This window comes from Pan troglodytes, chromosome 8 (genome assembly GCF_028858775.2).
Source record: "Pan troglodytes isolate AG18354 chromosome 8, NHGRI_mPanTro3-v2.0_pri, whole genome shotgun sequence".
NCBI classification, from domain to species: domain Eukaryota; kingdom Metazoa; phylum Chordata; class Mammalia; order Primates; family Hominidae; genus Pan; species Pan troglodytes.
Genome location: NC_072406.2, coordinates 36,239,335 through 36,260,979, shown reverse-complemented (window position 1 = coordinate 36,260,979; position 21,645 = coordinate 36,239,335). Strand labels below are relative to the sequence as shown.

At 38.0% G+C, this 21,645-nt stretch overlaps 1 protein-coding gene and 1 pseudogene across 6 annotated transcripts in view; one reads left to right on the top strand and one right to left on the bottom strand.

The window, feature by feature from the left end:
- C10H10orf67 (chromosome 10 C10orf67 homolog) overlaps window positions 1-21,645 on the top strand; it is a 150,464-nt gene that overhangs the window by 88,510 nt on the left and 40,309 nt on the right. For all 6 annotated transcript variants that reach the window (XR_010146820.1, XM_009458059.5, XM_063781464.1 and 3 more), the window contains 4 exons: window positions 7,672-7,737; window positions 8,783-8,862; window positions 8,954-9,019; window positions 19,675-19,762. Coding sequence is in view for 5 of the 6 variants with exons in the window: in XM_009458059.5 (XP_009456334.1) it covers window positions 7,672-7,737; window positions 8,783-8,862; window positions 8,954-9,019; window positions 19,675-19,762 (300 nt within the window). In the remaining variant the exon portion in view is untranslated. The remainder of the gene's footprint in view (window positions 1-7,671; window positions 7,738-8,782; window positions 8,863-8,953; window positions 9,020-19,674; window positions 19,763-21,645) is intronic.
- On the bottom strand, window positions 928-1,265 carry LOC107976945 (transmembrane protein 230-like; annotated as a pseudogene).

Genomic DNA, 21,645 nt, shown 5'->3' with positions numbered 1-21,645 from the left:
TTTGAATATAAGTCACTTTTTGCAAGCTAGGAAATAGAATCAACCTAACTCAATCTAGTCTTCTAGGGATCCAGGCTGAGTCTTGGAATCTTTAGCAGAATGCCATCATAATACTAGGTACTAGCACTAGGGTTACCAACTCTAAATAAGAACCACTTCTCTGCATTTTTCATTAGGAAACAGCCAAAAGTCTGATCCTTAAAGGCATGATATACAGAATAGCTTGATATACGAAGGACAGAATGACCCAAATTGTATGCTGCCCAGTCTATTGGTGAACCAAATTAGAGCTCACTAAAGATTGGTAAACAGAGAAAGTGTTTACATTTTGAAAACTTGCTCTGTAGTTTGAAAAATTCCTGGATGCTGTTGATAAGAAAGCAAGTAAAAAATATTACAGATGGACTCTCACTGACATTTGATTTTACCATCGTTTTCCACTAGAACATGAAGGTAGAAATAAGTGTAGGAGATAAGATACTTAGATATTTTAAAAATAAGTTACCTAGTAATTTTAAAAAGACATACTGTATTCTTTCATTTGCTACAAGAAGAAATTGACAATGAAGACTATTTAAAAGAAGTGTTGAACTCTAAATAGGATGGTGAAGGCAACACATTCCGTTACAGAATAAGTTCCCATTTTTCCAGACAATGAACATTGCTATTCCTCCATGTTCCATATTCCTGGGGGAAAACCTTGTCAGCAGCTTTTTGTCAGGGCCAGGAGATGAAAAATAGACCATGTCCGAATGATCTGATTGTAAGCTCAGTTAACATCTTTGGAATAGACCCATAAAATCTGGCCAATGTTTTATTAAACATCTGCAAACTGCAGAATTCTTCAGCCCTTAGACATAGTTTCTGCTCAGAGTCTTAAAGCCGGGTACAGTTCCACTGTGACTCTTCTCAGGGCTGAGGTGGGTGCTAGTCGTCAAAGTCTGGAAGGTCATGGTAGGAGTAACCCTGGTAGCTTTTGGATGCATTCGGCAGGAACACCAAATTGCCAGTGATCAGAACTGGAACAACCTAGTCTGTCCCCACTTTGCTGATGTAGCCCAACAGCAGGAGGGAGCCTATGATAATAGAAAGGTGCCAATCAGAAACAGCACAGTGGTGACTGCAGTGGCCTTCTAAGGCATCTTAGGAAGGCCTTTTTTAAACCTTAGGAGATGAGTGTAGCCACTGTCTGTGCTGGAGAGCCTTGAGTATTTTGCTTTGCTACTAGGGATTCCAGTAGCCAGATTGGTGTGGGATGGCATCATCACACGCTGACACAGCTATAGTTGGAGCACCATGCCAGGCCACCAGTGCACCAAGAGCTCGCCCATGGTTGGCAGTGGGGATGCCAGAGGCCACATGGTAAAACCACCTAACGTGGCTGGCACCATCCAGCCTGTTCCAGCAAGCTGCCTCATATTTCTGATTGAATGCTGCACATCATGTGTAGAATAGTAGAGATTGAAATAAATTGTATTCACACATTGAAATAACCTGTCTCTTATGAGACTATACATACACACACCCATACACAATATGTGTGTATACATATATGTGTGGGGGGGATGTGTATGACTACTGTGACAGGTTGGGCCAATCTAACCAAAGTTGAGTTGAGTTTGCTTGTTGCTATGGTTACCTCTACTAGACCACAGTCTTTTATTTAAAAAAAAAAAAAAACAGAGTCTGGCTCTGTCACCCAGGTTGGAGTGCAGTGCTGTGATCTCAGCTCACTGAAACGTCTGTCTCCTGGGTTCAGGCCATCCTCCCACCTCAGCCTCCCAAGCAGCTGAGACTACAGGCACATGCCACTATGCCCAGCTAACTTTTGTATTTTTTATAGAGATAGAATTTTGCCATATTGCCCAGGCTGTTCTCGAACTCCCGAGCTCAAGGGATTCTCCTGCCTTGGCCCCCCAAAGTGCTGGGATTACAGGTGTAAGCCACTGCACCAGGCAACAGTTTTGATATTCTTTTTGTGGTGGGTATGTGACTAGAGTGGGAGCTGGGGTCACAGAGTGCTTTTCTCTGACTACCACTCTACCCTCAGCTTATAGAACCTGTCCACCTGTGCCATAGAGAAGATCTGCCTCTATGCTCTTATCCATGCCTCAGTAGTGCACTGCTACTGCTTGGTGCTCCATGAGTGAAGGTAGAGAAGATTCTCTGTGGTTCTAATCCAAACTCAGACTTTCAGAAGTGTTGTGTGCTCAGGCCCCAGCGGTGGACTTTCTCAGCATTCTTGCCCGTCTTCCCTGGGGCAGTTCACTCTGCCTTGTATCTGAAGTTGGTCTTGGGCAGGAGTTTCCTGTCCTTCCTGCAATAGTAGGACACCTCCACTTGGTATTGGCATAGAGTTGAAGGTCCAAGACAATTACCATTCCCTTCTCCCAGGGGAGCAACCTGTTTCTTTTGTTTTTCCCATTGACATAATATATCTCCATTTTTGAGCTGTGAGCAAGAGACTCTGCTGCCCATCCCAGCAGTTGAAAACTTTTCCTTCTGAGGAAGGAGTGGCCTGGGAGAAATAAATGGGATTTGATACCTAACACTTCTTCACAGCATCAACCACTGATACTTTCTTTGAGCCTGGTTGGCCAGACAGTTTGCTTCCCCTCTCCCAGAGGCTTAAGACTTTCACATGCTAGGATAGAACGACCCAGGGAAGGTGATTTTCCTGTAGTAGCTGCTGATCCCCTCCTCAAGTCTGCACCATCAACAGAGACTCCTTTCAAAATTGCTCTGCCCTCAATTTTTCTCATGAGTATCTGGTAAGGGACAGGAAAAAAAAAAAAAAAACTTGTGAGTGAGTGCAAGCTCCACTTTTAACATGTGTCCCCAGCTACTTCAGACTGCCCTGCTCACCAACATTTGATCTTCAGAAGTTCTTTATATTTTAGCTTATTCTTCTTACAAGCTTGTGTTGAAGCTGGCATGGTGCTTCTTCGGCTGTAGACGAGACCTATGAACTGTTCATGGCTCTCGTCTCTCCTCTGAGGGCATTGTTCCTCTTTGGAATTTAGGTTACCTGGGTGTGACCCCAGCTCTCTGATGGGTTCAAGAGAAGTTGTGATTTTGTAGTTTATCTAGATTTTTCTTGTTTTTAGTGTTGGATTGGCATTTTTTGCTTCCTAAGCGGGAGCCAGGAGTCTCAATTTTTTAAATAAAACGGATACAGGGCCAGACATAGAAGCTCATGCCTGTAATATTCCAGCACTTTGGAAGGCCCAAGCAGGAGGATTGCTTGAGCCCAGGAGTTCAAGACCAGCCTGGGGAACATAGCAAGACTTCTTCTCTAAAAAAAATACGAAAATTAGCCAGGCATGGTGGTGCACAGCTGCAGTTCCAGTTACTTGGGAGGTGGAGGTGGGAGGATCACTTGAGCTGGGGAGGTGGAGGCTGCAGTGAGCCAAGATCATGCCACTGCACTCCAGCCTGAGCCATGGAGCAAACTGTCTTGAAGAAAAAAACTCACAAAACTGATACATACTTATTATACAAAATTTGCTCAATGAGGAAATGCCAAAAGAAGAAAATTTTTAAGAAAATCCTGCCACCCAAAGATGATCACTGAAAGCCTCTCATTACCACCCTTCCAGACAAGTCTTGATGCAGATTTTTACGTCAACAGGATGTGGATAACATCGTTCCATACCGTTGAATTTAGATAATCCATTATATGTGCTGTATGTATTTCACCCCACAGAAGTAGCACAATTTACATAACCAATTCGTGTCAATTTACCAGTGCCTTCCTGAGATATTATTTCTTTTTTTTTTTTCGGTTATAAACAATGGCTTCATCATATTTAATAGATACATTCCTATCACTGAAGTGACCTGGTCACAAGTTTTTGGAGTGAATAGTTTAATAGATGTGTATTCTGCTTTTGCATAGATGACTTCCTACAGTGAACACATGAACACAAGGTCTAGGATGGTCTAGAGCCAGGTGAGGAAGCCACGCCCAGACAGACTTTTGTGGCCTTCTGAACCTTTGAGACATGCTTGAGAGTTGCATATAGCCTGGATCAGCCTAAATCCTGTATGGCTTCACAGCCCAGTCATTCTACCAAGATGCCTCCGAGCCTTTTGGCAAACATGGAGTGGCACCTTTGGGGACATCGAATGAGGAAAGTCTTGTCCTGTTTTTGAAAGATTTGCCTACCTTAACAATTTTGTTAGAAGAAAATTCACAAGTGATATATGTAGATAAATGTTTTGTTTTGATTTTTGGCCCCCGTCATGACTACTGTTTCAGCACACAGCCTCATATTTTATTCTCCGTGTTCCCAATTCTCAGCCTCTTCTCTCCAAATTGTAGGTGCATGAGGTTGGTCCTTGTTTCATGTGTTTCTATTAGCCCCTCCTCTCCCTGGCCACTTCCCACCCACTGGCACATTACTGGTGTTCAAAAGTAGTTATTTGCATGGCAGGTTAAAAAACGTTAATATGAAAGTCAAAGTGATTGAGGTTTTAAAGAGGAAAAATCATTCTTCATCATGATGAGTCAGAAAGACTACTTTAATGGTAATATAAATATATTCGACGATTTAAAGGGTATAGAGGTAAAAGGCAAAGTACCTTTCATTAAGCCCAGAGAAAATGACTAAAGTTTCATAAGAGAGATGTTTGTGGAAATTAAATGTACTGACTCTTGATAAGAAAAAGAAAACAGAGATGTGAGGGTATGATAAGGAATGTAGTTAATCTTACGGCAGTTAATAAACATAATTTGCTTCTTCTGTTATTACAAACCCTGGCTACTATTCTAATTTAGAATAGTATATTTGTTAAATTTTTAAAAATATGATATAAGTGCTTAAAAATGGGAAGCAAATTTAAGAATCATAACTTCCATTATAAATGAACCTTTATTTCTTAATTTTGTGAATTTTTAATTATAAATGTATATACAAATTCAAAAGAGAATGAGAAATATTTATAATAAATTATTTTAAATCACAGCCGGTAGTGGTGGCTCATGCCTCTAATCCCAGCACTTTAGGAGGCCAAGGTGGGTGGATCACCTGAGATCAGGAGTTCAAGACCAGTGTGGCCAACGTGGCGAAACCCCGTCTCTACTAAAAATACAAAAAAATTAGCCAGGGGTGGTGGCAGGCACCTGTAATCCCAGCTACTCGGGAAGTTGAGGCAGGAGAATCGCTTGAACCTGGGAGGCGGAGGTTGCAGTGAGCTGATATTGTGCCATTGCCCTCTAGCCTGGGCAACAAGAGTGAATCTCTGTCTCAAAAAAAACACACATTTTGTTAAATTACAGTATGTTATTATCTTTACAATTATTTAATTTGTGTTTGTGTTTTCCTACTTAGGAAGTTAATTACTTTTATTTTAATATTAACACTCATTTTCACGTCAATCTATTATCAGTCCAGTGTTTGCACCTGTCAATGAAGTGACCACATAAAGACCAGTGTGTGTATTCCAGAGAAAGTGGAATGTCAGCAGCTGGCAAAACAAAATGACAGTTTAATGTGGACAGAGCCAGGATTCAATAGACCATGTTGCAGCAAAGTTGAAAGTTCAACTCGAACTGGAGAGCAAACACTCTAGTCTACATGTGATGCTTTTTTTTCTCTTTTTTTTTAATGAAAAGAGACGTTATCTTCATCATCATAATAGTGTTGTCTTTTGAAGAGATTGAATAATTATTTGCTTTACAGAAGATAGACTTTAGAACAGACTTATCTCTAGTTATTACATAGTTGATCATTATATGAAAGCTGGGAAAAGGGAGCCTTAAAAATTGAAACTCATTTTTACTGTACATAAATTTAAACACAGTTTTTTTTAAAATAAGCATTCAATCACCGATGTAACTTTGGATATAGTGAAATAAGTATATTAATGTCTTTCTATGTGGAAAATTATTTTGTTCTACTGATTTGTTTTCCTAATTTTCTGGGGATTAATTTTTTTAATTTGGGTTAATTTTTTTTAGCATAATGGCAAATGTTCTCCCTGACCCTGGGCCTGGGGCTCTTCCCCTGGTGATTTCCTTGGACTACTGTTAATCAAATGGCAGTGAACTCACTCTCTACCCCTTGTACCCTGGACAAAGAGGTGGTTCACGTGTATTGTGCCCTTTGAGAACAAATAGGTGGAGGGACTCCAAAAAGTGTCCGTCTCATGTCACTTTGGTGACCCCCACTTTTTTGATGAATGGCCTTATCCAAATCTTCAGCTTCAACCCACGTACTGATGAATCCCAAATTATCTCTCTAGGATCAACCCCTCTCTCAAATTCCAGGCCCTGTCTCAGTTGCTATATTAGTCTGTTTTCACATCACTGATAAAGACATACCTGAGACTGGGAAGAAGGGGTTTAATGGACTTTCAGTTCCACATGGCTGGGGAGGCCTCACAATCATGGCAGAAGGAGGAGCAAGTCACATCTTACATGGATGGCAGCAAGGAATGAGAGAGCTTGTGCAGAGAAACTCCCATTTTTAAAACCATCAGATCTTGTGAGACCCATTCGCTATCTTGAGAACAACATGGGAAAGACCCGCCACCATGATTCAATCATCTCCCACCAGGTCTCTCCCACAACACGTGGGAATTATGGGAGCTACAAGATGAGATTTGGGTGGGGACACAGAGCCAAACCATATCAGTTTCCTATTACATGTGTTCATTTAAATAGGCCATGGGTACCTGAGACTCAAAGTGTTTTGGTAAATCTGAATTCATCAAAAACAAACAAAACAAAACAAAACAAAAAAAGGCTAGCACACAAAATTGTTCCTATTCTTATTGTTTGTTCTTAGTGAATAGAATCATTCTCCATCTACTTGCCCAAATGAGAAATTTCAGGCAGCTCTGTCCTCACTCAAAAAGTCACCTAAATTTCACCTCTTTTGTAATTTCTCTCAAATCTGCCTTCTCTACTTTAGCTCAATTTTGTTTTCTATTGTATCTCCAGTGCTTAAACAATTGTTGGCATATCATAAGCATTCAGCAAATATTTACAGAGTGAACAAAGAGAACAAGAAAAGCACTTGGCCCTGCCTGAAACAGTTAATTCAGGGAACAGACAAAAATTTAAAATATATTATTTCAGTAAAAAATATTTTGGGAGACATTCAACAGAAACTTTTTTCCATTAACAAGGACAGGCAGCTATGAAAAAGGAACAGTCTGAACCAAAGAACAATTTATTAAAAGGAACAAATAAAACTTTGAAAAAAAGGCAATAGGCAGGCTGAATAATAAAATTGACAGAGCTTAAGACTTAATAATCTGGAAGATAAAGTGAAGAAAATTTCCTAGAACATAGTGCAAAATGGCAGACAGAAATAATGAAAAAAGTTAAAATATGGAGAACAGATCCAAGAGATCTAGCACCTTTCTAATAGGATTTTTTTGAAAGCAAAACAGATATAATGGAAGCGACACTATAATAAAATGCATTTTTAAAAAACTGGTATTATTAATAGGAAAATTGTTTTCAATGGGCTGCCATTGTCCAATTGCAACTTATATGTATAAATACTGAATTATCTAAATTATATAAGACAGTGAAGACGGCCAGAGGACTATGGTTAGCATATTGTAAGTCTCAGTTCTCTTTCTCAAAGCTGCAGAAAATCCACATTGTTATGCATTAATTTGAAAATTTATATTTACCTTGGTTTATTTTCTTGCCAGATAAGCTATGCAGCACCTATTGGGACACATGAAGAAGAAAAAAAGATGAAAATATCAGGATCTAAGGTATAATAATGACTAATATGACCATTATTACGAACCTTGTTATTGTTTATATTGATGCTGGCTATGCTTAGAAAGTAGCAATGACTCTGGAAGCTACACTGAGAATTAGCCTTATGAAGAGACAGAAGACCTGATTGCCTCTTTAGTATTATTCTGTAGCACATCTCTGCCACATCCACGGAAGTCTCTCTCATTCATGATATGCCTACAATTCAGCTATTAGAGATTCATTCATTTTGCTGAAACTTTGTCCTCTTGCAAAATATAAGCATTATTGATAAATGGCGTAAAGCTCTACTGTGATTGAGTTGGTAAGATCCCTTCTTGAGAACTGTTTTGTTAGAAGGAGGAAATGAGTAACTGGGGGAAGCTGCTGCCTATGACGAAGAGATGGAGAGACCACAGTAAGTGAAGGAAAACACAATTTACAATTTACAAAACACGATTTACAATTTACAAAAAGGGGCAGCTTAAGGGGCTGATGAAGATCAATTTTGGTTGCTTTGTAATATGGTTTAGAGCTAACTGCTTCTAAGTTCACCATTTACGGGAAATAGAGGCATGGGATCTTAAACCGTTCCTATGTATGGTAATTTACAAGTAAATATAACTCATTGTTCTCTCGAAAAAAAATTTTTTTTGAGACAGGGTCTCGTTCTGTCATCCAGGCTGGAGTGCAGTGACATGATCACAGCTCACTGCAGCTTCGACCTCCTGGGCTTATGTAATTCTCCCTTCTCAGCCTCCCAAGTAGCTGGGACTACAGGTGCACGCCACTATGCCTTGCTAATTTTTAATTTTTGCAGAGACAAGGTCCCACTATATTGCCCAGACTGGTCTCAAACTCCTAGGCTCAAGCCATCCTCCCACTTTGGCTTCCCAAAATGTTGGGATTACAGGCGTGAGTCACCGTGCCCCGCCTCAAATTATGTTTGATAGTAGTTAGAGTATGCATACTATTCATAGAAATAGTCTTTTCAGATTTATGGAGAAACAAGATATATTGTTTGTGTAATTAACTTTGTGTTATATTTTCTATTGAAAGGTTGAAGACAAACATGGTTTGGAGTCTCAAATAGAAGCATTAAAGGCAAATTTAGAGAATGAGAAAAAGAAGGTGGAAAGGTACTGGTAATAGAGTAAAAGGCACTGGTAATGAGACATAATGTTCATTTGTAACTAATACAATATTTAACCATCTGTAAATTTTTTATAGGTTTAGGAAGGAAGCTGATCGACTAAATAAAAGCTGGGAAAAGAGATTCTTTATTCTCAGGAACAGGTATGGTGTGATATATACAAATTCTATTTCTAAAAACATGACTAATCATCCTTTAAGGAAGTTAGGAATGTTGCAATTTTTTTACATATTAATGTTAAATCACCTCATATACTTCTACAAGAAATGCAAAATAATTGGTCTAAAATAGAAGAGTAATCAAAATCACTGAGAAGTAAAATCATTCAAGATGTTTTCATTCCCTATCTGTGTTTCTGTTATAAAAGATCAGCAGGACAGACTCACTCTCTTAATACCTGGTTTAATCAGACCTATTTAGTCATCTTCTTTCATAGGGCTATTAAAACCTTTTCCTGCTCATTTGCACACAATGATATATAACTAGTTTGTATTGTCTTTATAAAGTTGCTTTATGTATCAGATCCTCTACCAGACACAACAGCTCCAGTTCCTCAACCTCCCAGATCTATTTTTCACTCACATAAGCATTTTGTTTCTCTTCCCAGTATCCTCTTTGCCTTTTTCAAAATGGAGAAACTGTAAAATTCTGAAAAGGACAAAAACGATGCAAATTGGAAAAATGCTTATTTTTTCCCTTACCCTAACATGTTAACATTAAAAATCTGTCTTCTGTTTAGTTGTGTTCTGCCATAATTTCCCCCAGATTCCCTGGGGGAACATGTATGGGAAGTTCTTTTGCAATATTCTTTCACAGTCAAGCATCATCCAGGCACGATGGGTTTAATGTTGGTCTGATGGAGGCCATCGGAGGTCAAACTCGAAGCTTACACAAAAGATCCCGGGATGGCAATGCCCTACATTTGCACTGTATTTCTTAAGCACACACTATGGATCTTGTCTGTATAAACTTCTATACCTGGCTATGTATATTATACGGAAATAATTCATCCTAAGTGCGGTGGCACAAAGAATCCATGCCAAGACAGAAAAAATAGAGGATTCAGGGCAAAAACACCTTGTAGTAAAACATTCTGCCTTGTTCTGTTTGGTGCTGAAATGATCTCCTACCCGTGTTTCGTGTATGTGCTGATAAGCATTTTGTGCTGTGTAAAATGTGCATATTAACACCTGCCCTGTCTCACATAGTTATTTAAGAACAGAAGGTAGATACATGTGAGACAAAAGAAAATTTAAATATACACTTGATTTCCTTTCCCTGCAAATAGGTTTTGGATTATCTCTAGAGCTGAATAAAATGACTTTCCCTTATTTATTTCTGTAGGGTTCACTTTCATCCTTAAGATTTACCTTGTCTCTGACCCTACGGGATTTACCCTGTTCTTCAGTGATGATTTACAAGAACGTATCAGTTTTCCTTTTTTTTTTTTTTTTTTTTTTTTTTTTTTGAGAGGGAGTTTTTGCTCTTGTTGCCCAGGCTGGAGTGCAGTGGCGCAATCTCGGCTCACTGCAACCTCCATCTTCTGGGTTCAAGCGATTCTCCAGCCACAGCCTCCTTAGTAGCTGGGATTACAGGCGCCCACCACCACACCTACCTAATTTTTTTTTGTATTTTTAGTAGAGATGGAGTTTAAAGTTTTACTTCTAATTGATTTTCTATTAACCAAGATGTTGACAATCATATTAATCATTTTGGTCTCTGCAGACTTTATGTTGATATCTAAATATTTAGGAAAGCAGAAGTATTTATTACTACACACTTTCTATGTTTTCTCATTTAACCAACTAATTGGGACATTGTAGATTATGTCTCTCTACTTAGGCTGAAGCTCCAGATATTAATTCAATGTGGCATATACAGCACCGTAGCGAGTGCATTTGTACAGAGTACTTCATCGTGGTGTGATATGGAGATTAATTGTGTAGTCACAGACTTACATGGGCTAACATGGTAATTTCATTTTACTGTAACTGATCCTAGATTAGATGCACTCATTTTTGTTTAGTAGATGAAAAACCTCACCTTAGCCAGTCAAGATCAGAGTCCAATCCAATGATTTCTCAGTCAATTCATGATTTATGTTGGGTCCCAGTCCAATTCAGGGCTTCATTTCCAAGCTCCTTTTCCATCTCTGCCGAGTTCTTATTTCCAGGAAGATTGAATGTGAGCAGTGCGGACAAGAGCAGGGCTAGTCCTTCCTCTTGGTGTGCCAAGCCTGATGTGACTGCCGATGTCATCATTGTCGCACAAACAGTATGCTGGTGTGGCATATCAGCTTCGGAACATATCCCTACCAGGCTGATGCCACGGTGATGCCGCTGTTTCCACCTCCACCCCAGGCGGCAATCCACATGCATCCACCTGAGCCACCCTCTGTTCTGCCTGATGGGCTCTGGGCCAGATGGACTCACTTTTGCCCACCATGTTTATCAAGCGCATAAGAAATGTTACAGGTGGTTCCCGTGCCACTCTGGCTTGCATATATGGAAGAGGTCCATGCACACATCCCTTCTCCTGCCCTCACTCAGCACTAGATTGCCATCCCAGAGAGACTGCATACATCAGAAATCTAGATAGGGCATGCAAGGTGAAGGCCCACTCTGCCCATGTAGTCCCCTCACCTTGGAACCCTCTGTAAACAGAAACTCTACACTGCTCCTTACTTCAACAAAGTAAACACCTGTGTCCTCACCACACAGGTAAAGAAAGAAGGAATTAGAAGTGGCTTCACGGTCCCTGTTGCCCATCCAGCGCCTGTCACCTCTCTTCCCAATTAGCAAATATTCTGAATTGAATGCTTATCATTCCCTTGGGGAAAGTTTTCAATAACATTCAATTTGTCATAAAAATTGGGCTATTCCAATTTTCAATTTCTTCCAATCAGTTTGATAATTTGTGTTGTCTTTTATGTTTGGGAATTTTCTCATTTCATTGAATTGTCTAATTTATTGATATAAAGTTATTCATAATATCCTCATATTATGTATATAAATGACAGTCATGTGTCACTTGATGACAGGGATAGATTCTGAGAAATGTGTCATTAGGCGATTTCATCATTGTGTGAGCATCTTAGAGTGTGCTTACAAACCTAGATGGCATAGCCTACCACACACCTAGGCTATATGGTATAGCCTATTGCTCCTAGGCTAAAAACCTGCACAGCATGAGACTATAACTGAATACTGTAAGCAATTATAACACAATGGTAAGTGTTTATGCATCTAAATATACCTAAACATAGAAAAGATACAGTGAAAATGCGGTATAAAAGATAAAGAATGGTCCACCTGTATAAGGCACTTACCATGAATGGAGCATGGAGGAGTGGAAGTTGCTCTAGGTGAGCCAGTGGTGAGTGACTGTGAAGGCCTAGGACATCACCATACACTACTGTAGATTTTGTAAACACTAGACACTCAGGCTACACTAGATTTACAAAAAAAAAAAAATATTTTTTTCAATAACAAATTAGCCTTAGTTTACTGTGATTTTTTTACTTTATAAACTCTCTAATTTTTAAAACTTTTTGACTCTTTTGTAATAACACAGCTTTAAACACAACATATTGTACAGCTATACAAGATTTTTTTTCACGTGGTGGTGCACACCTGTAGTCCCAGCTACATGGCAGCCTGACAGGTGGGAGGATTGCTTGAGCCCAGGAGGTTGAGGCTGCAGTAAGTTGTGATCACACCCTGCACTCCAACCTGGGTGACAGAGTGAGACCCTGTCTCAAATATACTTATATAATTTTTTCCTTTATATTCTTATTCTTTAAGCTTTTGTCTGTGTTTTTTTATTTTTATTTTTTACTTTTTAAACTTTCTTGTTAAAAACTAAGATACAAACACACACACTAGCCTAAGCCTACACAGGGTCAGGATTGTCAAGACGTTACTAGGCAGTGAGAACTTTTCAGCTCCATTATAATCTTATGGGACCACCATTGTATATGCAGTCCATCTTTGACCAAACATCATTATGCAGTGCATGACTGTATCTGTAAGATCTGGTGATGTCCCTTTTTCATTCCTGATATTTGTGTTTCATTCCTGAGAATTTGTGTTTTTCTCCTTTTTTCTTAGTCTATTGATAGTTATCAATTTTGTGTTATTTATTTCAAAGAAATAACTGCCTTTGCTGAATTTTTCTCATATGTCTTTTCATTGACTTTTAAAAATTTTTAATTTTAATTAAAAAACATTTTTTTCCTTTCTAACTTTTATTTTAGGTCAGGGGATATGTGTGCAGGTTTGTTGCGTGGGTAACTTGCATGTCTTAGGGGTTTGGTGTACAGATAATTTTGTCACCCAGGTAATCAGCATAGTACCTGATAGGTAGTTTTTCATTCCTCACCCTCCTCCAAACCTCCACCCTCAAATAGGCCCTGCTGTCTGTTGTTCCCATCTTTGTGTCTATGTGTCCTCAATGTTTTGCTCCCACTTATAAATGTGAACATGTGGTATTTGGTTTTCTGTTCCTGTGTTAGTTTGTTTACGATAATGGCTTCCAGCTCCATCCATATTGCTGCAAAGGACATGATTTCATTCTTTTTTATGACTGTGCAGTATTCCATCGTGTATGTGTACCATATTTTTTTATCCGGTTTACCATTGATGGGCATCTAGGTTGATTTCATGTCTTTGCTATTGTGAACAGTGCTGCAATGAACATGCATGTGCATGTGTCCTTATGGTAGAACAATTTATACTCCTTTGGGTATATACCCAGCAGTGGAGTTGCTGGATCAAAGAGTAGTTCTATTTTAAGTTCTTTGAGAAATCTCAGACGGATTTCCACAGTGGCTGAACTATTTACATTCCCATCAACAGTGTGCAAGGGTTCCCTTTTCTCCACATCCTCACCAGCACTTGTTATCTTTTGTCTTTCTGATAGTAGCCATTCTAACAAGAGTGAGGTGATATCTTATTGTGGTTTTGATTTGAATTTTCCTGATGATAAGTGATATTGAGCAATTTTTCATATACTTGGCCATTTGTGTGTCTTCTTTGGGGAAATGTCTATTCAGTTCCTTTGTTCACTTTTAAATCAGGTTGTTTTCTTGCTGTTAAGCTGAGTTTCCTACATATTTTGGATATTAACCCCTTATCAGATAAGATGTATGGTTTGCAAATGTTTTCTTCCATTCCTTAAGTTGTCTTTTCATTTTGTTGTTTTCTTTGCTGTGAGGAAGCTTTATAGTTTGAAATAATCCTACTTATTCGTTCTTGTTTTTTGTTGCTTGTGCATCTGGTATTATATTCAAAAAATCATTGCCAAAGGCCAATGTGAAAAAGCTTTCCCTCCTATGTTTTCTTCTAGGAATTTTATGGTTTCAGGACTTACGTTTATGCCTTTAATCCATTTTGAGTTAATTTTTGTGTACTGTGTAATATAGGGGTCTAATTTCATCCTTTTGCATGTAGATACCCTGTTTCTTCAACGTCATTTATTGAAGAGACTATCCTTTCCCCCATTGTATATTCTTGTCACTCTTGTCAAAAATTAGTTGACCATATATGCATGAGCTTATTTCTGAGCTCTCTAATCTGTTCCATTGGTCTAAGTGTCTATTTTCATGTCAGTACAATCATACTGTTTTGATTACTATAGCTTTGTAACATAGTTTCTCAAATCAGGAAGTGAGCTGCCTCCAGCTTTGTTCCTTTTTCTCAAAAGTGCTTTGGCTAGCCATTTGGGGTCTTCTATGTTTCCATAAAATTTTAGGATTATTTTTCCTACTTCTGTGAAAAATGCCATTGCAATTTTGGTAGCAATTGCATTTAATCTGTAGATTACTTTGGGTAGTATAGACATCTTGACAATATTACTTCTTTTAATTCATGAATACAAGATATCGTTTTATTTATTTGTATCTACTTTAACTTCTTTCTTCAGTGCATTATAGTTTTCAAGATACAGATCTTTTACCTTGTTGGTTAAATTTATACCTAAGTATTTTATTTTTTGACGCTGTTATAAATGGAATTTTTAAAAAAATTTCTTTTTGGATAGCTTATTGTTGGTATATACAAACACAATTGATTTTTGTATGTTTATTTTGTATCCTGTAACTTTACTGAATTTATTAGCTCTGCTGGTTTTTTGATAGAGTAATTGACTTTTGCTTTTATCTTGTTTCCTTCTAATTTTTAATGTTTTATTTGCTGTCTTTTTACTAGATTTCAAGAAGGAAGCCTAGATCATTGATTTTTCAGACTTCTTTTCTTTGAATATATGCATTTAACACTATATATTTTCTTCTAAGTATTGTTTGAGCTGCCTCCCACAAGTTGTGACATACAACATATTTATTATCATTCAAACAAAATATTTTCTAAATTCAATTTGATTTATTCTTTGATCCATGGGTTATTTAGAAGTAATATGGGCTGGGCACAGTGGCTCATGCCTGTAATCCCAGCACTTTGAGAGACCAAGGCAGAAGGATTGCTTGAGCTCAGGAGTTTGAGACCAGCCTGGGCAACAAAGTGAAACCCATCTATACAAAAAATAAAAAAATTAGCTGGGTGTCATGGCATGCACCTGTGGTCCCAGTTACATGGGAGGCTGAGGCAGGAAGATTGCCTGGACCCATGAGGTCAAGGCTGCCGTAAGCCCTGTTCATGCCACTGCACTCTAGCCTGGGTGACAGAGTGGGACCTTTTCTCAAGAAAAAAAAGAGTAAGTAATATGTTTTATTTCCAGTAAGTTGAAGATTAGCTAGTTATAGTTCTAGTTTAATTCTCTTGTGCTCAGAGTACTTACTCTGAATAATTTTAATCTGTTAAAATGTCTTCATGGTCTTCATGTTTGTTTTATGGTTCAAGCTATGGCCAGTTTTTTAAAATGTTTTTATTCTTGAAAAGAATGAATTTCTTTTTTTTTTTTTTTTGAGCCAGAGATTTTGCTCTTGTTGCCCAGGCTGGAGTGCAATGGCGTGATCTCAGCTCACCGCAACCTCCGCCTCCCAGGTTCAAGCAATTCTCCTGCCTCAGCCTCCCGAGTAGCTGGGATTACAGGCATGCGCCACCATGCCTGGCTAATTTTTTTTCTATTTTTAGTAGAGACGGGATTTCTCCATGTTGGTCAGGCTGGTCTCAAACTCCTGACCTCAGATGATCCGCCCACCTCAGCCTCCCAACGTGCTGGGATTACAGGCATAAGCCACCATGCCTGGCCAGGAATGAAAAATTTTATCATTGATGGGTGAAGAGTTCTAAATATTTCAATGAGGTCAACCCATTAATTTTGTTGTTTCCATCATTTACATACTTATTAATTTTTTGGCATCATATCCAACTATCAAAATAGAAGTATTAAATTTTCTACCATGATTATAGATATATCTATTTCTTATTTTAATCTGTCCATTTTTACTTTACATAGTTTACATCTTAGTTGTTGGGTACTCACAATTTAGATACTGATCTCATCTTGTGAAGTTATCAGTAATATCTATCATTATGAAATGCTTTTATCTTTAGTAATGCTCTTTAGCTTAATGTCTGCTTAACTATTTGGTTAAGAGTGCATGGTGTATTTTTTTCTAACTTTTTTCTTTCAGCCTATCTTATTTCTATATTTGAATGTGTTTCTTGTAATCAGCATGTAATTGGGTTTCTAACCTAATCTGTCAGTTTTATTTTATTTAATTGTCATACTTTATTTATTTACTTTAAGTGAAAATACGATAGTTGGGTTTGTGTTTACTACTTAACAAGTTGTTTTCTATTTGACCTGTTTTATATTTCTTCTTCTCTCCTTTTTGCCTTGTTTTGAACCAATGAACCTTTTTTATTCCATATTTTCTTTTATTAATTTGTTATTCATTTTCTTTTTTTGAAATTTCTCCTTTGTAAAATTTTATTCTTAGCTTATTGCAGTGTTTTAGAAATTACTGTTGATACCAATTTCCCAAGTATTCTAGAACCTTAGACTATTTTCACTCCATTTAATTCTCTCCTACATTTTAATTTTAATTCTCTCTATTTTTTAACTCCATGAAAGGTTGCTATTGTTGTTTGGCATACTCAGTATTCATTTATATTTACTCACACATTTACAGTTTGTTGGGCTTCTCATTTTTTTCTGCTTATTATGTTTTCATCTGAGATCATTTTCATGCTGCCTGAATAGCTCTCTTTCATTTTTTGTTTCTTCATTTTTAATACAGGTTTGCTGGCAAATAATTCTCTCAGCTTTTCTTTGGAGGAAAATGTCATTATTTTACCTTCATTATTGAAGAAAGTTTTTGCCAAGTATAGAGTTCTATCTTGGCAGTTATTTTTTCAGCCAATTAATAATGTCAGTAGGCCAGGCATGGTGGCTCACGCTTGTAATCCGAGCACTTTGGGAAGCCGAGGTGGGTGGATCATGAGGTCAGGAGTTCGAGACCAGCCTCACCAACACAGTGAAACCCCATCTCTACTAAAAATACAAAAATAAGCTGGGCGTGGTGGCAGGCACCTGTAATCCCAGCTACTTAGGAGGCTGAGGCAGGAGAATTGCTTGAACCCATGAGGTGGAAGTTGCAGTGAGCCAAGATTGTGCCACTGCACTCCAGCGTGGGCAACAGAGCAAGACTCCATCTCAAAATGAGTAAATTAAAAAAAAAAAAAAAATGTCAGTACTTTGGCCTTCATTGTTGCTGTTGACAAGTCAGCTGTCAGTCTTACTGTTGCTTTTTTTTTCATGTCTGGGTACTTTAAATTTTTTCCCTTGATCTTTTGTTATCATTAGTTTTATTATGATGTCCCTAGGTATAGTTCCTTTTATTTATCTGGTCTAGCTCTTGAATCTATGGGTCAATGTCATTTCTGAATTTTGGAACATTCTTGGCTATTATCTTTCCATGTATTATTTCTGCTTCATTCTTATCTACTCTGATCCTCCTGCTTCCTTCTTTAAAAAAAACCCTTGTGATTACATTGGGCCCACTAAATAATCTAGAATAATTACTCTATCTCAAGATATGTAACTTACCACATCTGCAAAGTTCTTTTTACTTTGTTAGGTAGCATACTCAAAATTTCCAGAAATTAGAAAGTAGATATTTTCATGGGGGGCAATGTTCACTCTACTACAGTCAACCTTCTGGCCCCCAAATAATCATGCCTATCCTGCATGCAAAATGCATTTACCACATCCCAATATCCCCCAAAGTCTCAACCCATTACAGCACCAACTCAAGTCCAAACTTTCATCTAAGTGTTATCAGGCTCAGAAGTCCCAGTTTGCATCATCTAAATTAGGTATGGTGAGACTCTGGTTATAATTCATCCTGGGACAAAATTTCTCTCCATATGTAGACTTGTGAAATTATAGATTACTTGCTCCCAAATACAATAGTGCAAAAGGCATTGTATTGACATAAATGTCAATAATAGCTATAGACATTCTTGTTTGAAAGGGGAGAAAGTAGAAGGGGAAAATTGAGTCACTAGTCCAAACAATTTTGAAATTGTTTCAGCATAACGCCATTAGGTTTCAAGGCCTGGGCTAATTCTCTGTGACTCAAGGTTCCACCTTCTGGGCCCAAAGCACTACTACTGAGTCAAATATCTTCTTTCATGAAAGGTAGCACGTTTGACTCTGAGTAGTTTTATCAATCTGTTTCCTGCCCATAGAATTTTGGGAATCCAATAACCTTGTTTCATTTATTTCCTTTGTCTGTCCTTTTCAGTGCAATCTGGCAGTGTTGTTGCTGATATAACATTCTCAAAATCTTGTGCGTCTCCCATGTTTGTCATGGGAAGTCACTTCATTAGACGGGAGGCTCCTTCTCAGGTCTTTCCTAGATAATCTCATCTCTATTTTGGACTCTACTGAGATGGCTGAAGGGATGTCACACATTTAATCTCTTCAAAGAGTCTTTTGTATGAGTAAATGCTGTGATTTTTGTTTCTTCCTAGACTCTGAAGGCTGTCCAGCCATTCTCTTGCCTTCTCTACAGAGTACGTCTTCCTGACAGCAATTCTCCTAATTTTCGCATCGCTTGCAATCAAGATAGGCTGAGAATTTCCCAAATAGCTAATATATGTGTGATGTTTCAACACACTGTAGTTCTTATTATCTTTGGTGTGTGATTTCTCCAATCTTAAGTCAACAGGAACTCTTTCAAGTTGATTACTGTGTTCTTTTGTCATAACCTTTGATGACTTTGTTGAATTCTGGTAGAATAAGATGTCCCAGGTTCATTCTGTGCATTTATTGCCTTAGATCTAGAAACAGTCATTTCTGAAAAATGCCCTGAATTATTTTGGTGAGAAATGCTTTTTAAAATCAGAGTCTGGGCAGTAGGGGTGATCATTGCCATTACTTCTATGCCTTTTCTGAGCTGAAAAACATGTAAGTTTGTGTGGTTTGTGTGTGTGTGTGTGTGGTTTTTGGTTTTTTGTCAGACAGGGTCTCACTCTGTCATCCAGGCTGGAGTGCAGTGGTGCAATCATGGCTCACTGCAGCCTTGACCTCCCAGACTCAGGTGAACCTCCCACCTCAGCCTTCTGAATTGCTGGGACTAAAGGCATGTACCACCATGCATGCCCGGTTATTTTTTTTTTATTGTTTGTAAAGATGGGGTTTCACCATTTTGCCCAGGCAACATGTAGTTTTAAAAATGAAAGAGGTAGTATGTTCATGCTAATATTTTTATATTTTTATTTTGTAATATTTTAAAATTTTAATGTAGTTTCCTACCTCATTAACATAATGCTTATTTGCTTTATGCTATGATTTACATACATTTTAAGTTTCATCATTTTTTAAATTTCAGCTTTCATGTCCTTAAGAATGAGATGTTTACAAGGCACACACTGTTTCGTCAGTTTGCAGTGCTTGCTGACACATCCTTCAATTATATTGTAAGTGCATGTAATGTTTAGATGCTGTTTGTCTCTTTGAATATACCTGCCTGTTTCTTTCTGTTCTCGTTTAAGGTTTATCAAGCCCCTGTCATTACAGGCTCTAGAGATAGTACAAGGCAGTCACTGCTAGATGCTGAGGGTGTTAAGACAAAGTGCCTGAACCCAAAGAGCTCAGTCCAGTGTGAGAGGTAGATGTGTAAACAAATTGCTACAGCGCAATATGGTTGAGCTACAATGGGGCAAGTATAAATTTCAGAGGAGTGGGCACTCATTCTGCCTGGAGCATATCTGTCAGTCTGCCCATTTGTGGCCACGGATGTAATATTGGGAAATATCAAAGCTCGGAGTCTAAGCTTCCAGTCACATCCAAAGGAAAAAAAGAAGATAGGAGAATCTGTTCCTAGTGCCAAGCCATTCAATTTCACATTAGAATTCGTGTAATAGATAAAGCCCAATTCTAAATTATGCTATTATTTAGCCTATTTGACTTACTGTTTTCATCTGGGGGTTCTAAATGTTAAGGTAATTGATACCTGGTATAGAAATATATCCAGTAAATTTCAATTAATAAGTAAACCAAAATGAGACAAACTTTGTTGAGAAGCTGCTGTGATGCTAAGTGCTCTGAGGACAAGTCGGGTTTGTGGGGAAGGGCCTAAGAAACATATAAATATATGCTCTTTTTTTTTGCTTCGAGAGGCATACAATCTAAAATCATCTTCTTTCTGAAATTTTTTTTCAACATTTGTCACTTTAAGACCATTTTCTAAATTTAAGTTGCTGCAGGAGATCAAAGAACTTAAGTACACTTGCAGGATAATATTAAATTAATTCCTGTTTATAACTAAGTTTATATAGTAACCTTGCTGAGGATTTTAATACTTGATTTCTCTGAAATGTTCCCAAACTGATCTACATAGATAGGAATATATATAGTGTCTTTTTTCCCCTCTTGGTTTTTCCTCTTCTCACCTGCAGGTTATAATTTTAGTTGGAGTAATTCTCATTTTAGAAATTTAATCAGTTCGGCAAATAAAACATTGGAGGATCCAGGAGAATATGGTGCCACTCAAAATCAGGCTTTTTTATGATTATTAGCTGGTAACATTTTCTAGTCCAATTTGAATTATCCAGGCTTTATGAAACAGGCTTCTAAATCTCAAAATTATACCAATTCAAGCACATGAGTAGATCCAGTATTTTTCCTGAGTACAGTCTTGGCCCTGCCCTCAAGTGGCCATGCAATTCACCTTCCCATGGAGGCGAATGGAGCTCCATCTGGTCTAGAATCCATCCATGTGCCACTGTTTCCTGGATTCAAAGTTTATGAATCTTCATCTATACGTCCACACAGTATGTTGACACATGAGATACTCATCAGAGTGTATACAGATTTTCAAATACTGAAGAAAAACTGATGGGGAAGGGGAGGGAAAGAGTAAGCAAGTGAATGTGTGAGTTTAGATCCACTAACACTGTCCCTTGGTTCCCTCTCTCTAGTCATTCATCCACCGTACAAATATTTGTTGAGTACACATACGTACCAAGCACCAAGCGACATGCTGAGCGTAACATAGTGAACAAGACAAAAATGGCTCTTTGCTTCACAGACTGTAAATTCCATGAGGTGACAGACTGGTCCATCTTATAAACTATTTTACTTGCAGAGCTTAGAATAGTGCCTGATCTACAGTGTGAAAAAGATAGGCATTAATAGGGAAACACCAGAATTTAAATTATAAATTTGGATAAATGCTATGAAAGAAAAAGTTTGCTATGATAATACTATGGGGTATATTTTACATATGGTTAAATGCACAAGTAGTAAGTGTGCCATTTGAAGAGTTTTGCTTTGTAACCATCATCTAAGTCAAGGCATT